Source organism: Alosa pseudoharengus, unplaced genomic scaffold (genome assembly GCF_046254945.1).
Source record: "Alosa pseudoharengus isolate Yale_2024_CS ecotype anadromous, Long Island Sound unplaced genomic scaffold, YU_APseudo_1.1 YU_APseudo_1.1_scf_4, whole genome shotgun sequence".
Taxonomy (NCBI): Eukaryota; Metazoa; Chordata; class Actinopteri; order Clupeiformes; family Clupeidae; genus Alosa; species Alosa pseudoharengus.
Window position 1 is genome coordinate 33,802,848 of NW_027468774.1, and position 17,637 is coordinate 33,820,484.

The following is a 17,637-nucleotide window of genomic DNA, read 5'->3' on the forward strand; positions in this document are numbered from 1 at the left end:
CTTTAAGCCAGTAACCTGCTTTCTGGAATACCCCTCAGGTCTTGTGAAGCTGTGTGCAAAAGTAGATCAATATAGAATGAAAATATGAGTGCTTTAGACTATTATTTGCCAAGGTATGCCCATGCGTTTTGTAAAATGCCTATGGATACTCCCCATAGGACTTTTTGTTATCCAAAATGCATACTGACAATCAAATTCTTACTGCACATGAACCCCTTTGTGTAGAAGCATAATCCTGGTCTCAAATGAAAGGTAACACTTTGAGGTTTTTTGTGGACTATTTAGATTGTATGTCAGGTGTTCTGATATAGAGTGACTACACAAAATATGGAATAATTACAAAAAAGTCTCTATTTTTGCATTTACTTTGTTGGTTCAATGAGTGTGTATAAGATAGACTATACATCTGTACAACTAATATTGGATAATACAACATGAAGATTCAATTTATATGGATTGTTTTGAATATTTCAGTACCCAATATGTTGCATCTACTTATTGTGCTGCAGCTACACTGCACCCAGAAGTCAGGGTAGCACCAAAAGTGGAGGAGGGGGGGGGGGGCATTTTGGATCAAATTTAATTGGCACATAATAAAATGAATCTGAGAATGTAAAGCACTATACAGATTGTGGAAAAAAAAGTTGTCATTTTTGGATTCCCAAGAGTCAAAGCTTTGAAATGGTGTATAACATTACTATGCTACATAGCAATATGGTGCATACAATTGATTTAGAATGTTGGGGGGGGTAACCGTCCCGCCGGCGGGATACTGAAAAGCGGTGAAGGAATGAACTGACATTGGGGATGATTTATAATGATGATTTAGACCAATTCACCATTACTGTTTTTCTTTTCTTTTATCCACTCCTATCACTATCTTGACAGAATCATTTGCACATTCCTGTCGTTTAAGCAATGAAATGCCAAAGAGCTACAACTGGTATATTTATCCTTGGGCTGACCTGCTGTTAAACAAAATATTTCAGAGCACTTTCAGGGTGAAAAACAAACTTAGGCTTGAATTTCAAATGGAATCACATCATACGTATTATGAATCAATGTCTGGTGGTGTTTTAATGTTTATAAACATTCTTGCACATCAAATTAAGCGTTATACAGCAAATATTGGGAAGCCACATGGAAATGTTCCAACTCTAATCTAAAAAAAAGACTGATTTAAACAGCTAGGGTGAGAGAGGTAAAGTCACATAAGTTAATAATAAGCCAATAAAATCCCATTTTCCCCCCCTACAATTTCAGTGGCATGCTGGCTTGGAACAGCTCTGACAATGTTGTGACAATGTTGTGAATTAAAACAGCTAAAAAAGCTCTAATCTCTAGATTGCACAGTACAGTTGAGGTAAATACAGACAAAGGTGGCAGAGACATTGTAGAGGGTTGTGCTCCCGTTTGATATTTAAAAAAATAGTTGAGATGTTAAAGAGATTTAGATTTTAGAGCGCGTCATTAAAACCATGCATATTGGAGTCTTAATTTAATTTCTCGATATTACGTCGGCTGTTGGAGAGCTATGCTGCTCTTGTTTTCTGTGTGTGGTAGTCTTTATCTCTTTACAGGCAAGTCCTTGAACAGATAGCCGTTGGATAGGCTATTCAGCTAGCTTTGGGGTCCACAGAGGCCTGGGCACCGTCCTTTCCATCCTTCTTGTCCTTCTTCTCGTCGCTGATGAAGAAAAGAGGAAACATCCCCAGTATACAGCCGATGGCCACTCCTATGGCTTTTCCCTAAAAGACGTGGAAGGAGACTCAGTTAGAGTTCTATCTTTTTCTTGCTTTTTTTCTTAATGATTTTTAATGATGATTATGATGTCTTTTTTACTTTTTTTTAACAATTCTGTTTGCTGTACTTACAGTTTTTGGCAAATTATCATATGTCTTTTATGGGTTATTTTTACTTTTTCTAAATTAACCTTAATGATGATTATGACGTGTGTTATGGTGACATTAATGTCCATTTTCATTTCTTGATGTCAAAACCTGTTTGTACGTCGCCTTGGATAAATGCGTCTGCCAAATAAAGTAAAGTAAAGTAGAGTAGAGTGGAGTAGAGTATTTGAAGTAAAGTAAAGGTCAGTAAATAAAATGAACACAGCCATTTATCAAATAATGCGTATTAGTTATTAGTAGTTAGTGAGTGTGCGTCTGTAGTGTGAAAGTTATGTCCAAAGTAACTACACATTTCGACAGGAAGACAGTAAAACAATTCAGCTGCAATTAATATTTCATGCAAGCAGCACACATACATCATGTAAATCTGGGTAGAGTAGAAAAGACACAATCCATCGACAATCCATTGCCCATCCTATGTATTGGGGGATGTTTTACAAACAAGAGCATCAATGACATGAAAAAGATAGAGCATATGCATGGAGGGTGTGTGCGCCAGTGCCAACCATTGCCTAAGCCACAATATTATTGATCTCTATGTAGCCCTGGGGAAGTGTCCTCCATCCTAGCGCATTCCTATGTGAAACAGAGCTTTGAGTAATAAAGCTGTCCAGGGGCACATTACTGTGGTGGTGTGATCACACATCGCACTGAGGCAGCATATAAGGACAAAAGCAAGAAGTTGAGATGGCCGGTGCTACAGGAAATTCCTCTCTGTAAGCGTCAGCAAAACTAAGGAACTGATTAGAGGAAGCAGAACTAAATATACCAACCCACTGCAAAACCTGGGGCGGTGTGAAGGATAAAAGGGGAAAGCAACTGAGAAGGGGAGGGAGTTCTTACAGAATGAGAGCTGAGCCGTGTCTGCCACATGTCGGCCTGTTTGGGGCTTAAGTCTGGTATCTGCATCCCCATCCTGCAGGCCAAAGCTTCCACATAACCTGCAAGACTACACACAAAACAAGACACACAAAAAACAAAGTCACCCACAGACTGAACATGACTCACTCGGGTAGCTCTCAACTACTCTGAATATACATTACTCTACAGGTACTACATACAGTATACAGCCAATGCATACAAATGCCTTACTGTCTTATGTCTTATAAAAAGTTGCTATATGTTAATCATAAAAAAATCAAGATAAGATTAGATTCAGCTTTATTGTCATTGTGCAGAGTACAAGTACAAAGCCAACAAAATGCAGTTTTTTTTTATTATACCACTATCTTCATAAAAGGACCCTTTATTAATCATGCTTACCCCAGACCAGCCAGATCTGATACCAGGTTTCCAAGGCCTGCAGCTAGGTTAGGGAGAGAAGAGTATTAGTCTCTGAGGAGTATTAGGCCTCCCTGTGTACCTGGAAAATAACTGCATTATGTGAATTACTTTTTACTGGCATCACGCAGATGCCAGTAAACCTAGAGCCCGACCGATATGGGATTTTAAAGGCCGATTTCGATATTTGAGGGTTTAAAAAACGATAAATTGTCCAATTCATTCAACACAATGTAAAATTGTACGGTAATATTTAGCATATTAGCGTCATTTGAAAGCTTGTTTTCTCCTGTGTCTGTAGATGTGTTTATTTAATTTCTAGCATGAGCTATTGTGGAGATATCCAGTCAGATTAGAATGATGGCATTTGATAGTGACTGAGTAATCAGGTTAAAAGTGTTTCTTTTGCAGTAGGGACACACATTGTTTGAACATATCCTGTGGGTTCCAGTAACTCGTTGACCAGGTTGTGCACCCAGATTGTGATCCTTGGACATCCTAGATTTCATTTTTGTACAACAACCTTTTACAACAACCCATGTCTGATTTCCGAAGAAATGGGGGTTTTGCCCCCTGGGTATATTGGAAAGTTCTGATCAAGGTGGGACATTATGTTTAAATAGGCCTAACTATCCGGTATCCTAATGAAAGGAAAATTTTAAATAATTATTATGAATAAAAGTGTCAGGTCTTTGTTCTTATCTGTGATAAACATCAATGCCACAATAACTTTAAAGGTATAGTATGTACTTCATGCTTTATAATGGTGTTGTACCATTAACAGCATTAAAAAATGCAATACTTTGTGTAACTGTCTTACATTTTGAAATTTTCCTTTCCAATGTCCATAATCTCATATGACTAGCGGCTTGAACTCATTGCCTGTGAGGCATCTGTGGAACGGCTCCATTGCCTTAGATTTTCATTTCGGTGCCCATGTTAACGGGCTACAGCAGCCACAGTGCCTCCACCATAACCATGTGTCAGACGCGGCTTGAACTGCACTGCAACGGTGATTCAGCTAGAGAATAGAAGGTATGGGTTTTTTTTCTGTTTCATGCGAGCGATTCAGTGCAGAAATATATCAAAAGGAGCACTGTTGATATATATATAAGTTAACAAATCCCCCCTCACAATTAGCGCCTGAACTTCTCTCAACTAATAAATGCAATGAGTTTTCATCTTTTTTTAAAGGTAAAATTGACAAAATCAGACTCAACATATCCGCTCAATTACCAATTCAACAACCTGAACTTCCAGCAACAAACAGAGGGAAACTTAACTTGATGTCAGAGTTCAGCTTGATAGATTACGAAAAACGGTACAGAATCTCAGCTCTTCCACATGTGTCTTAGACACTCTGCCTACCAATTTCTTCAAAACTGTTTTTCACCTCATAGCGGCGGATGTCCTTCAAATTGTAAATGTATCACTGCTGTCTGGCACTTTTCCTAAGTCAATGAAAACAGCTGTTGTAAAGCCACTACTCAAGAAAAATAACCTGGATGCCTCCATGCTAAACAATTACAGGCCCATATCCAATCTACCTTTTATTGGCAAAATTATTGAAAAAGTAGTCTTTAATCAATTAACCACCTTCCTAACATCAAATGGGTATTTTGATTACTTTCAGTCTGGTTTACGGGCAAATCACAGCACTGAAACAGCTCTCATTAAAGTTTCCAATGACATGTCTCAACACAGATTCAGGTAAAACATCAGTCCTAGTGCTACTGGACCTTAGTGCAGTATTTGACACTGTTGATCACAATATTTTACTACACAGACTAGAACACTGGGTTAGATTTACAGGCATAGCTATCAGCTGGCTAAAATCATATCTACAAGAAAGGAGCTTCTTTCACGTGCACACATGAAAGTTTCAGGTGAGCACATGAAAGTTTCACGTGAGCTCATGAAACTAAACTTTAGATTTTTTTTGTTCATGTCCCCTTAGGGGCTTCGTACTTCTATGCTTTTATTTGTTATTATTGTTTGGTTTTGTTTATGTAAAGCACATTGAATGACCTCTGTGTATGAAATGCGCTATATAAATAAACTTGACTTGACTGACTTGACAAACAAAAATGAAACACTGTGTGGAGTTTCTCTGGGAATACAGAAGGGAGGGGTGAACTATACTTCTGGTGTGTTTTGTTTGGTCCTTGGTTAAAATCTAACGTTGTTTTGGACAAAAGAGTCGACTAAGAAATTGAAATATAAACATATACAAATGAGACGTTGTGAGTAGTTGCTGACCTCCCCTCCCTAATATGTAATATGTAATTTTATTTATAAGCGACCTTGGGTGTCTTGAAAGGCGCTTTATAAATAAAATGTATAATAATAATTATTATTATTATTATTATTATGTATAATGCTTCATGCAGCCACTTTATTTCAGTTTTGCTCTACCAAAGACAGCATAGCCATTCTTTACCTGCCATAGTAGAGATCCCAAGGATAACGCCTATTGAGAGTTCAATCTGGGTACCCTGTAGATCAAAGGATTGTTGTTGAAAAACATGATTTTGTTTATTTCTTTACATAATATTTGGTATCTTATGTGAAACTTTTTCTAAATACTGAATATGTGGACTTTGAAATGACAGCTGGGGTTAAACTGTGTCTAATGTGTGTGTGTGTGTGTGTGTGTGTGTGTGTGTGTGTGTGTGTGTGTGTGTGTGTGTGACGTAACACAGCGAAGTAACATAGTGTGTGTGACGTAACACAGAGAAGTAACATAACAAGACTAAAAGAGATCAAGAAATATTCTGATTTACCGCAACAATCATGATGGCATTATCCAGGAAACCAAACCCAATGAACGGAAGAGCATTGTGGAAAAGTACTGAAATGAAAGACCAGAAAATCAATTAACTTGGTTATATTAAGACAATTATGATGATGATTCAATGAAATGCCTATGAAGGAAGGTGCCTGCTTGATAACCCTAGCTCTTGAAGGCTGTTCTGTTGGTGTTGTTTTTGTTAATGATTTGTGATTTGTTAGTGATTTTGGTTTTAACGGTAAATAGGCTTTGTTGTAGATTGTCTGCTGTGTGAAATCCCCTTCCTATTTGAAGGACACACACACACACACAAACACACGTGTAGACACACAGAAAACAAAAAATAGTAAAAGTAAATGTCCAACCACCAAGTGAAACTACAGTGCGTGTATTGGCCATGAATGATACTGTACTTAAAATAGATACAGAGCAAGAGCTCTGCGTTTTTGGTGAAATGTTTTTCAGGCTTAATGGCTTTCCACTCTGCCTGTTAACCCATTCGCGCTGGATGCTGCATGACGCAACATTGAACCTCCCGCTGAATGCTGCGTAGCCCAACATTGACCCTCCCGCTGGATGCTGCGTAGCGCAGCATGCTTTTTATTTCATGTTTCTAGGTGCTACAGAGGCTTAGATATAACATTTTGGTGGACGTTGACAATTTTTAGTATGTTTTCAGAAAACCCTCAGGAAATAAGGTTATTTAGTCTAGAATGCCATAGGATTCTATAGGCGTTTTTAGCAGGCATTTTAGGAGTAAATGGGTTAAGCAACAGCACTGCATTTCTGAACCTATTAGTTGACATTTAAATGTGTCAGTATATTGTAGTTTCTTTTTACCTTGTAATCGAAGTAAATTCAATTATTTTCTACCGAATATGAAAAAAAACCAATTGATATAAAACAAACTGTAAGACAACTTGCACATATAGACAAAGGACAATACAACTCATTGCACACTATGGTAAAACACACAACTGCACTCTCAAGGGAAAAATAAAGTCGAGATAACTGATTCCTTTTCATGCGAAGGCTGTAGGATGAAGGGGACAGAATCAATTTTCACTAAATCAACTCTGACAAGTAGGAGCCGACATTTTCACATGGGAGTGATTCTAGGTCTAAATCATATGCGTGACAAAGCCATGAATAGAAGGCAAAGGCAACAAGAAATTATATCACATTACATCTAATTGCATTTGGTGTGACGCTGAGTCGTGCCCTTATTTATCTGGATGATAGAACATGCACACAAATATGCTGAGTCAGCATTCAACCCCACCATGGGAGAGTGGGAAACCGGGAAGGACGGTTGAAATACAGCACGTGCTAAAACAGTGACTGAGGTCGTCTGGAAAAGTCACTGACAATTACAGGCATGGAAACAATGTGAGATGTCACGGTAGGTGGACTGTGTAAAAATGTAGCTAAGCCGAGATCACTGCTAGATTTTTTCAGGTTGACAGGAAAAATACTAGTAATGTTGCTCTTCAGGCTCTGAGTGACATGGTACACTGAATCAGTGTATTATACATAACACTTAGCATACAGATAACACTTAGCCTCTGCGTACTCCTACCGTATCTAAGTTGTGCAGAAGTTGGAGGTGCCATCTCCAATTGCTCTGTCAGGAAGAGAAATAATGTCATCGGGTGAGGTCTACTTGAGAGATAAAGAAATAGCTGTAGTTTGTACTGCATTACCGACAGCATAACCTAAGTCAATATCAGGACATCATTATTGTGACCTGAAATCTCCTTTGTGTCCTTTGCATGACACCTCTTGCGAACACAACTGGTGATTCTGATGACAGGGGCAGTATCCCATCTCTAGTAATCACATGCTGGTAACGTTACAGTACAAAAAATGTGCCCACTGTGCATGGCAGAGCCCAGCTGTGACTGGCTTTACAGTCACATTGTTCATTTCAAAGAAAACATTTTGGTCAACTACATTGTTTGCTGTACTGTCAGTCTGTCATTCTTAAATAGGCAATCTGCTTACTTCCAATTGCCTTTATGTTTCACACATCATAAATTAATCATCTATTTTGTTCAACAAAGTAAATTGCATTCTTCTTTGCATTCGTGTAAATTGCAGTGCACTACAGGCCTACAGCAGTTTCCCTCATTGTAAACATAATATGTATGCATGTGTAAACACGCAACTATTGGACATTGGTTTATTTAGCCTTGTTAAGACTCATATCCTACCTTGAACCATTGCAATAGACTCAAAGCGGTGGAGTTCTCGCAAAAGGCATGTTCGCTCCGTGGGATGGAGGCTATAAATAAACTCCCGGGCTCCTTGCGGAGAGGTCATAGGCTCCATAGGCTCTTTAAGAGGATGGGTGCCCAAGTGAGAGGCTTGGATAACGGACGTAGTATTGCGGTAGATAGGTGAACTGTTTCCTCGCACGGGACCAGGAAATATTCCCGTCCGCAGGGTTAAGGCAGGACGCACGGCTCTCCACAAACAAGGCAGCATCTTGCGGATGGAGCCAATAGCATCAAGGAAACCTACGGAGGAAACCGTAAAATAAATGTTAGCTATTCACGTCATCATTTCGTAACAATATTATAGGTATGTATCTTAACATATTAGAATGTGTTCGCCATCTACATCTTTCTCACTTCTCTGCTTTTTTGAATCATGTAGCCTACATCATCACAACAGTAGCTTGTCTATGGTGTAGCCTACCTGCAAAGAGATGCTATAGGCTACGTGTTCAGTCAGAACATCCAATAGGCCTATTCTTCCGAACCAGGCTGGAGTGAATTGAACATCGTTAGTTACTGTACACTGAATGCATTATCTTTTTCCACATAGCTTTAGCGATAGGTCCCATCCCCGGAGTCCGTCACCCTGATGATGGTGGAGGCTGTTTCACTGGCCTCTCATTTTCCACTGGGTAAAACGATCCTTACGTAGCCTCTGACGATTTCACAGACGTACACAGACGATTTCGTCTTACGTTGTCCTCATTTAACAACTGTAGATTGTTAACCCATTGGTATCGTGCGGGTTGCACAAAAAAAAATGAAAAAACTAAAATTAACGCAATTCCAAGATTGTCACCCGGCGGGCAGGAAGGTCCCTCTATCCAAAATCTGTTTGGACTGTGATGTCATCGCGGGTGGGCGTGGTTAGAAAGGCAAGGCCATGAAAAGAGGAAGGTCGTCCAGGAAAACATAGAGAGCAGTGTTAGGGGTAACCCCAACCTTTCTTTTACTGTCTGTGACCCCAACCACTGATGAATAATAAAACTACTCGGGATAGATACATTTATTTCTGAAAATCAAGGTAAAACTCAGAAAAATCACAAACACATCACAGACAGAAAAAGTCATTGTGACAATGTTCTCCTTTTCAGAGGAATAGGCTGGGATAGACATTTTACCAACACCAACAACATGATGCAGGCCTAGCGATTTTGGACTAACTACAACACATTTATCAGGAGACATGACCTTATTTCAATCGATTTTCACTGACTGCCCTTGACACTTGAGCATATATAAATATAGGAGGGCAATTCCATTTTATAAATGTTTACATTAATTGTAACATCCATAACACCAATATATGATGGTATGGTATGATGTGAATGATTACATGAAATTTGAGCATTTGCTATTTTTGGCTAAAAAATGTAAATGAGAAAAAATGCACAAAAAATGAATGTTATCATTCACATCATACAAATGCCAAGGCATTCCACTGGCGTTATGGATGTAAAAAGTAAATTTTCAGTGGAATAGCCCAGGACATGATCTGGGGAAAATCATAGTTTGCTATGATATATTTCTGGGTTTGTATAATCTTTTTTCTTTCTTTTGTTAGGCTGACATGTAGGAAACATAAGGCATCAAGAATAATTATATGGTGCATTAATAATGGTGACCTTATGTTGTCATCCAGTTATACATTATTCTGACATTTCTTACCATGCACTACTGTATTGTTTTGTAAGGAACATGTTTGATTAAAAGATTATTTGCATATCACCTCCATCACTCTCATCTGCACAGATTACCATTATTTATATAAAAAATGCAGGATTAAATGTAAAGGGACAACATTACATGTAGGTTCAAGAGGACACTTAAAGGTACAGTATGTAATTCTGATATTTGACATTGTGTTGAGATTTGAACCCAATAACCAATCAAATGAAACCCCACCTTGGCATATTCCTGAAGCAACATGTTGATTGGTTGGAATTGTATGCATCAGCCTGAAACACTTTGTTTGGCCAGGACTGCATTGGGCAAAAGAACCCTGGGAAAATATAGGGATGATCCTGTTTGCTGAAATGGCTGGGTCTGTCTGGGAAATATTCCACAACCACTAAAAAATTCACAGAAGGTACCTGGTAGTATAATTTGAGCAGAAAATGTGGTCAACTTGAGTCAGAAATCCTTTTTAACTTCTTCAGTCAGTTAGAGGTACAAGACGACAGATCCACATTTAAACTGTCCAATACTTATGTGTGAAGAACCGATTGCTGTATGTGTCAAGTTGAACAAGATGTCTATATAAAAAGAAAAGAAAAAAAAGTAAACAACTAATGATCCACATTGCAAATCTGGAATGACTGGGACACTTGGGCGTGCTTGTGTAGAAAGTCAGTCACCAATTTCACAACATTGCCACCAGGGGGCACACTGTGAAAGAAAAAGTTTACACTGCAGTTGGAATCAGCATCTGGCCATTAGGACAGTTCCAAAGACATCACAGCTCATTGCGGACCTTAGACACGTTAATTTTTAATGCATAATGATAGAACTTCCACCAGTATTTAAGAATAGGTACCTTTGAGTCATATTTATTTAGGTATTGTGTTTGACATAAACCATAATAAACAACAAAAGAACCAACAGCAAAGCCTTCATGTTCCTGTTAGACCTGAGAACAAAGGACAGCTCTTTATCTTTATCCTATGAGGTACTGGCACTCTCAGTGTGATTAATAGGCAGTTCGATAATCAACATACCAGTGGTTTCTTGTAATCTAAATAGTGACATCGTAAAATGACCTTTTAGTTTTTAAGGAAGTATTTTAGAACACTGTCAGAATACTTAGTTAATACTTAGAGTATAATTGACAGGAGTAGTGAAAAGGTAACGGATTACACTGGGATGTCTAAAAATATTTAATTTAAATGGAATAACAGGACAAGCTACATCTTTGTGATAGGTGGCGACTCTGGCGAGGAAATGAAAAATCACACCCACACAAAACTCTTTAAACACTTTTTTTTTTTTTATTTGGTGCCAAAGCTGTGATTAAACGTGAAAATAAATAAAACCACTGAATCTGGTAGAATGGAACATTTTAAAAGCAACAGGAGACTCACACAAAGGTCAGAGCACTAAATGAACAGGTCAAAAATGCAGATTCTTATAAATCACTGATGTTGGCTTACATACATAAACAGTCTGTGGAAACTTTGAAACTACATATTTTCTTCAATATGATGCATTTGATAAAGGGTATGCTATATTTGCACTATCTATAGCTCGCACACAGCATTTCCATTGTGAGCTAAGGAAAATATTAATAGCTTTGTTATTGCAGACCAATACCAACATTGATGCGTAAATTCAACTTGGCCAACTTCAGAAATCTACTAACCAATACATCAAAGAAGTCAGCTACGTAATTAATATGTTCTTAATACCATTTTGGATAGTTTATTTTTATTAATGTGTGCTTTAATATCATATTTGAATTATTTTTACCTAAATTTGAATGCTTTAATACTCTGCCACCTATGAATTTAAACTGTGGATAATCTCTTCTAGGGGAGGAGAGATCATTTTATTTATCAACCTATAAAATTACAAAAAAACTATCTACACTATGTACAAAATTAAATCACAAAAAAGGTACGGAGGTATGAGAGACAGTAGGTCATTTAAAAACACAATGAGTCTTTTTAGCGTTTCACGTTTGGCTAAATCACTCCCTTACCAGCACAACTCTACTCTAAAACTGAACCAAAAACTGATGCAAGGGGGGGGGGGTCCATTACAAACCAGTTCATGTACATCACAGAAGGTTTGTGTAGTAAACCATAGCTTATTTTGAGATAAACAACATTATAATATGTAATGCGCAGTTTACAGAGGTAAGGCGTCATGCATTCCTAATATTGAACAAAAATTGCTCAAAACCGATAAGCAGAAGCAGTGAGTAAAATCTTTAGTGTGTCACCATCTGAAATCTTTTTCATCTTTATACAGATATCCATAGTATTTTTTTTTCCCATTTCTGTTGCTTCTTTGTACCATTATGACACAAACTGTACAGATATTTTCAACCATAACATGTAAAATTATGAGCCAGCATATTGCTTCGAAAGAGGTCATTAATGATCTCTGAGTAAAAACTAAGTGATTGAACTGCTGCACCATTGAATTGCTGCAATTCTAGCTAGGAATCAGCAGAGAGGATCAGGTTCCATTATAAGCATCTAGGATGAGGATGGTACCTGCCACCTGCACAACCGGACTTGTTCAAGACACCACTGGAAAACGCCTCATGATACAGCACCTCAGGTGTTGGCCTCAGCTGCTTAACACGACAGAAAGAGAAAAGTGATGGACTGATATACACAATTCCAATAAGGCGTCATTGCCCACGCTCAAATCATTAGGGTCCCAAGAAGTTCTTCCTGTCCCTGCTCCTAACCAGGCCTTTTGTGCTCTTCTGGGATGGATCATTATCATACATACTATAGCCACTGGTTGACCACAGAAAAAAACAACCAAAAAAGGTGGGCTATGATATTGTGATGGTTACACATGTAATCTACACACACATACACAGTCTTACTGACTTATCAGCTGGACGCCTGTCTCAGTAAATTAGAGTCTTGTTTCTGGTGCCTCCTGTTATACTGTTGTAAGCAGAGAGGCCTTCTGCTGCGCACTCAGGCAATGCGTGGGGCAGAGCGGTCACTGGTCATTGGAGTCTTTTTCAGTTTGACGCCGCGCCGAATAGCCAGCAGCATCGTGTCGCCCTGAGGGTCATCAGGGTCCATCCCGTCCAGCAGCCCGTCGGAGCCCTTCCCCGTCTGACCGACGGGAACAGGGGGGTTGGTGGAGGCCTGTCCACTCCAGGAGGACACCGGCAGGATGCCCAGCTGCTCTCCTTCCCCCGAGGCCGGCGACTCCGGGCTGGGGGGGTCCTCCTCCTCCTCCTCCTCCTCGCTGGCCACGCAGCCGCCCTGACCGAAGCAGAGGCTGGGCCGAGCGTCCGGCGCCGCGGGGGTCCTGAGCGGGATGACTGGGGTCTTGATAGGGATGGGCCCACCTCCCGAGATGGTGGCGCGCCGGCCCGACGGCTTGGTGGAGGGCGTGCGGCGGATGGTGGCCGTTCCGGGCGTAACTATGACCGGAGCGGGACCAGAGGGGACGCCGGCCGTGGAGGCCGGCCGCTTGGTCTGGAACATGCGGCGGTAGGACTGGGTGATGTCGCTGTTACGGGGGATGGTGGAGGACTTGTCAAAGTCCTGCTGGTCCACCTCCGGCTCCCCGCCCATGGAGAAATAGTCGTAGTCGGACACTAAAACAGATAGCCGAGAGACGGTATGTGAGGACAGCAATTGCATATCACTATACTGCTAGGCCAGCAGAATGCTTGTTTGTGCTTGTCTGTTTTTACATTGGATTAGACATATTTTGCTGCCTATGTGCTACTGTTTGAACACATGTTTTTGCATGTGTCGCGTGACAGTGTGCATGTGGTTGAGTGTGTGCATGCAAGTGTGTCCATGGTTGCACGTGTGTGTGTGTGTATGTGTGCATGAGAGTGTGTGTGTGTGTGTGTGTGTGTGTGTGTGTGTGTGTGTACGTGAGCATGTGTGCATCAGAGTGTGTGTGTGTGTGTGTGTGTGTGTGTGCGTGTGAGAGTGTGTGCGTGTGCTGGTCGTACTCTGTGAAGGGATGGTGTCCTCGGAGCAGCAGGGTGTGTTGGTCTGGGTGCTGTAGCCGCTGGAGCACTGCAGGGAGTCTTGGCTGGAGCCCTGGGCGTGTGCATCCAGCTGCAGGCCACAGGAGAGGGCCAGCGCCAGCTCTGCATGGGGGTCTGGGTCCTCCGCAGGCTGGAGGAGGGACACACACAGACACACGTGAATTAGACAGACTGCTGGAATCCCCATACAAACTGTTTGGCCCCTGCCATTAATTACATGCAAGCATATATTTATATACTTCCATACATTTACATTACATTTTACATTTATTCATTTGACAGACACTTTAATCAAAGGCAAACAGCAAAATAATAACATTTAAGCTACACATGCTCACATAAAACACACAACAAACAAACTTCCACAAACCTACATGTACCAGACAGTAAGAAGTCTCAATTTCATCTAACCTTAGGCACACATACATATACATACACAGACAAGCCCAATGCCCCCCCCCCCCCCATAGCCAATACATACATGCATTCCTGCACAGACACACCCAGCTCTCTCTACTGCATGGCTAGGGTTACTGGTATGCACGGATGCATGTGGCTGCATGAGTCCGGGTGTTTGTGGACATGCGTGGGCTTTACCTTGGGCATGGCGAGCATCCGGCACACTCTGGGGGGCTGGTCAGTGGAGTGGCTGCTGGGGGGCGCTGGCTGAGCGGGGGCTGGAGGAGGGGGCTCCGTGCTCACACTCACACTCCCGCTGCCCTTCTTCTTACGCAGCGTGTTCACCATGGGCTGGTCATAGGGCCCAGGCTTGGCCCAGTCCTACAGAGAAACACACACACACACACACACACACACACACACACACACACACACACACACACACACACACACAATGTCATCATCCTTATGACACACATTTCAACAGCATTCTGTAGTTTCCACCACACAATAATTAACCTATAAATAGCCTATAAAAGGTGAATACCATAGTAGTCATTCTGAGTACACCATCACATTGTGGGTAAAAGGAGAATCTCAGAGCTCAGTGAAGGTGATAAGCTTCTGACCTAAATGATATGTTATGGGTTTCCATGTGCCTCATCTACACAACCTACTGGCAATGTGCCTCCAGAATATTATATGGTGTGAAACTTCGTGGTTAACATAAAAACACTGTATCATATCTCACACTTAAAGGAGAACTCCGGCAATTTTTCACACAGATCTCTGTTTCTCTAGGTCACCGAGTACTGTCAGTACGGAAAAAAAACGAAAAGCCAGGCAGCTACAGTGCTACACTTTTGGGGCATCTTTAAAATCATCCCCCCAGAGAGTAGCTCTGTAACTGCCTGGCTGCTTTAGCTGTTGGCTGCAGCAACTTGAGCCAGGTAGCACCGTTTTTTTTCTGTACCGACAGTACTCAGTGACCTAGAGAAACATCTATGTGAAAAATTACCTTTAAGTTCTCCTTTAACTCCATAAAGTCTGGCTATTCATGCTCTAAATTGCACATTGAGAGGCACCTGGAACCTCCCAGCTCGATGAGATGAGGAGGAGAAGCGGGGGAGGAGAATGGAGGAGTGCGATGGAGGAGCGGAGAACAAACCTTCCAGCTGGGGACCTTGGAGGAGGGGATGATGCCGGGGCCCAGGGTGCAGTAGTGGGGGTAGTCTGGGATGAGGGCGGACAGGGGCCGGGACCAGGAGCGCAGGGTGGACGAGGACGAGCAGGAGGAGGATGAGGGGGAGGCGGGGGGAGGGAAGGAGGGGTAGAGGCTGCTGCCGCCGCCACTGCCACCTCCACCCACCCCGGCCAGGTAGAGGGAGTCCGGCAGCCCGTAGTGCTCAAAGCCATTGGTCAACTGAACATGGAGCGTGCATGGAGCATGGCACCCAATGACAGAAACAAAAAACAAGAACAAAAGACAAGACACAAAAAATGAAGAAAGAACTAAAACAAAAATGAGCTGGCAATGTCAATGATGGTTCAAATAATGACATGGAAAACACAACAAAACACAATACTAAAAGTAAAGATGAAGACACTTCCAAACAAAGAACTAATGAAACAGACAAACATGAGTTCAACTGAGGTCATGTCCAAAAGTCATAAAATGAAAATAAGAGGTTTGTGATGACTGAAGGAGAGCTAGCGACATGCTTAGGTTGTGACGTGAGCGGGACACTGGCCACATAGCCTTTTCTGTAGTGATGGGGAGGGGTTGGGGTCACCTTTTTTGCTGGGCTTCCAGAGCTGCCATCGGTGGCGTCAGGTGTGTCAGAAACTCCAGAGCTGCGGTGCTGAGAGCCATGCAGAGGGGAGCGGAACACAGGACACACACACACACACACACACACACACACACACACAGTGTTAGAAAGAGAAGGGAAAACGTCAGTACAGCAGACACAGCAAGAAAGTTCAAAGCCACACACGGATGCTGAGAGAAAAGGCCAGCGGGCAGTGGGCAGGAGTTAAGAGTCAGAGATCTAGTTCGGCCAGCAGAGCAGGAGGTTACACACGCCATTTGACAGCTGACAGGATGCCGGTCTGGAGACCGCTCCACACGCACACAGACACACACACAGACAGACAGCTGGGGGCTCGGCCAGAGCCAAAGGATTTTCAGTCAGTCAGTCGTGGAGTGAGTGAGTCAGTCTCCTGGGCTCCAGTTAAGCTGTGGAAACAGCAGCAGCGGTGGCCCGGTGCACAGGTCCCAGATCAGACGGAGAGGCTCTGGGCAGAAGCACTGGGATCTGGACTGGGCCAGGGGGAGTGGGGATGGTGGATTGGGTGCTGGTGCACTCCGTGATATCCTTATTGGCAGTTGCCGTGGAAACCTCGAGGCAAGCGCGGCAGCACCAGCACAAGCGACCGCAGGTGCAGACCCGACTGCCAGTGGGGAGGAAGTGGCTAGTACGCCAAGCCGTGGTCACCTATCCAAAAAAACTCAGCTCTTCACATGGTTGAGGAAAAAGGCCGAATGTTCTGCTCCCAAAACCTCAACCTCCTGAGCTTTCATTTGCCTCCAGGCTGTGAGGAGCACAGAGCACACTCCTGTCACCAGACATGAGGTCATGGGGGCAGTGAGGAGAAATGTCGGAGCCAGAGGAGGGACGTGACGAGGTGGGAGCGCCACTAGATTCTAGAATGTTGGATTGGGGGAGAGAGAGAAGGCCACTGAGGCTCATGGGAGGGGAAATAAGAAGGCCAAATAGGGCTCACGGCTTTAGGGTGATGAAGTTTCATCATTCAAGACCCAGCAGAGGAGAGCAGGAGAGAGGAGGAGGAGAGGAGAGCGAGGAGGAGACACAGGAAGTTCATGGCCTCGCTCTATCTGTGTGGGAAAGGGGAGCTCCATGCTTAACATAAGCCAATGTCACTGACATTATCTTGAACCCTATAGGCTCCCTAGTAGTTTCCATATATTGCCCTGTGATGGGACGCTGATATGAAGTATGGTAATGCGTTTAGAGTGCAGTGGGAATGTGGGAGGACTCCCCAGGCTCTGTTTATCAGACACATCCACCCCAGAGAGGGGACGAGACAACACGAGACCAGGGGGAACTGTCAGATAAGAGAACTCTTTCAGAGGAACACCCTCCAAAATAGGAATATGAAGACATGAGGGATTTAGTTCACTTTTATTTTGGAAGTGAGGATTTTGCCACAGTAGTGACTAGTGAGTATAAAGCTCTCCACAGAGCTTCCTTT

The 17,637-nt window shown here is 42.2% G+C and overlaps 2 protein-coding genes across 5 annotated transcripts in view; both read right to left on the reverse strand.

Annotated features, from left to right (window-relative positions):
• Nucleotides 1–1,057: 1,057 nt before the first annotated feature.
• LOC143102406 (transmembrane protein 65-like) lies at nt 1,058–9,084 on the reverse strand. Its single transcript, XM_076265960.1, has 8 exons — nt 8,683–9,084; nt 8,196–8,501; nt 7,562–7,606; nt 5,975–6,042; nt 5,632–5,686; nt 3,174–3,216; nt 2,754–2,859; nt 1,058–1,748 (listed from the first exon to the last, which is right to left on the reverse strand). Exons 2-8 carry the CDS (start codon nt 8,467–8,469, stop codon nt 1,617–1,619), a joined length of 723 nt encoding a protein of 240 aa, XP_076122075.1. The 5' UTR covers nt 8,470–8,501; nt 8,683–9,084; the 3' UTR covers nt 1,058–1,616.
• Nucleotides 9,085–11,226: 2,142 nt separating this feature from the next.
• Nucleotides 11,227–17,637, reverse strand: part of LOC143102407 (protein MTSS 1-like) — a 32,868-nt gene continuing 26,457 nt past the window's right edge. For 3 of the 4 annotated variants that reach the window (XM_076265962.1, XM_076265961.1, XM_076265964.1), the window contains 5 exons: nt 16,155–16,223; nt 15,530–15,784; nt 14,560–14,742; nt 13,924–14,092; nt 11,227–13,554 (listed from right to left, as the gene is read on the reverse strand). In XM_076265962.1, coding sequence (XP_076122077.1) covers nt 12,920–13,554; nt 13,924–14,092; nt 14,560–14,742; nt 15,530–15,784; nt 16,155–16,223 — 1,311 coding nt within the window. In that variant the 3' untranslated portion in view covers nt 11,227–12,919. The remainder of the gene's footprint in view (nt 13,555–13,923; nt 14,093–14,559; nt 14,743–15,529; nt 15,785–16,154; nt 16,224–17,637) is intronic. The other variant, XM_076265963.1, reaches the window with a different exon arrangement.

Coding starts and splice junctions, on each gene's coding strand:
- LOC143102406 (XM_076265960.1), bottom strand. CDS start 8,469: ATGCTGCCTTGTTTGTGGAGAGCCGTGCGTCCTGCCTTAACCCTGCGG. Junction 5,687..5,974: donor ATGCCATCATGATTGTTGCG/GTAAATCAGAAT, acceptor TTTGATCTACAG/GGTACCCAGATTGAACTCTC. Junction 2,860..3,173: donor TCAGATCTGGCTGGTCTGGG/GTAAGCATGATT, acceptor TTTTGTGTGTAG/TCTTGCAGGTTATGTGGAAG.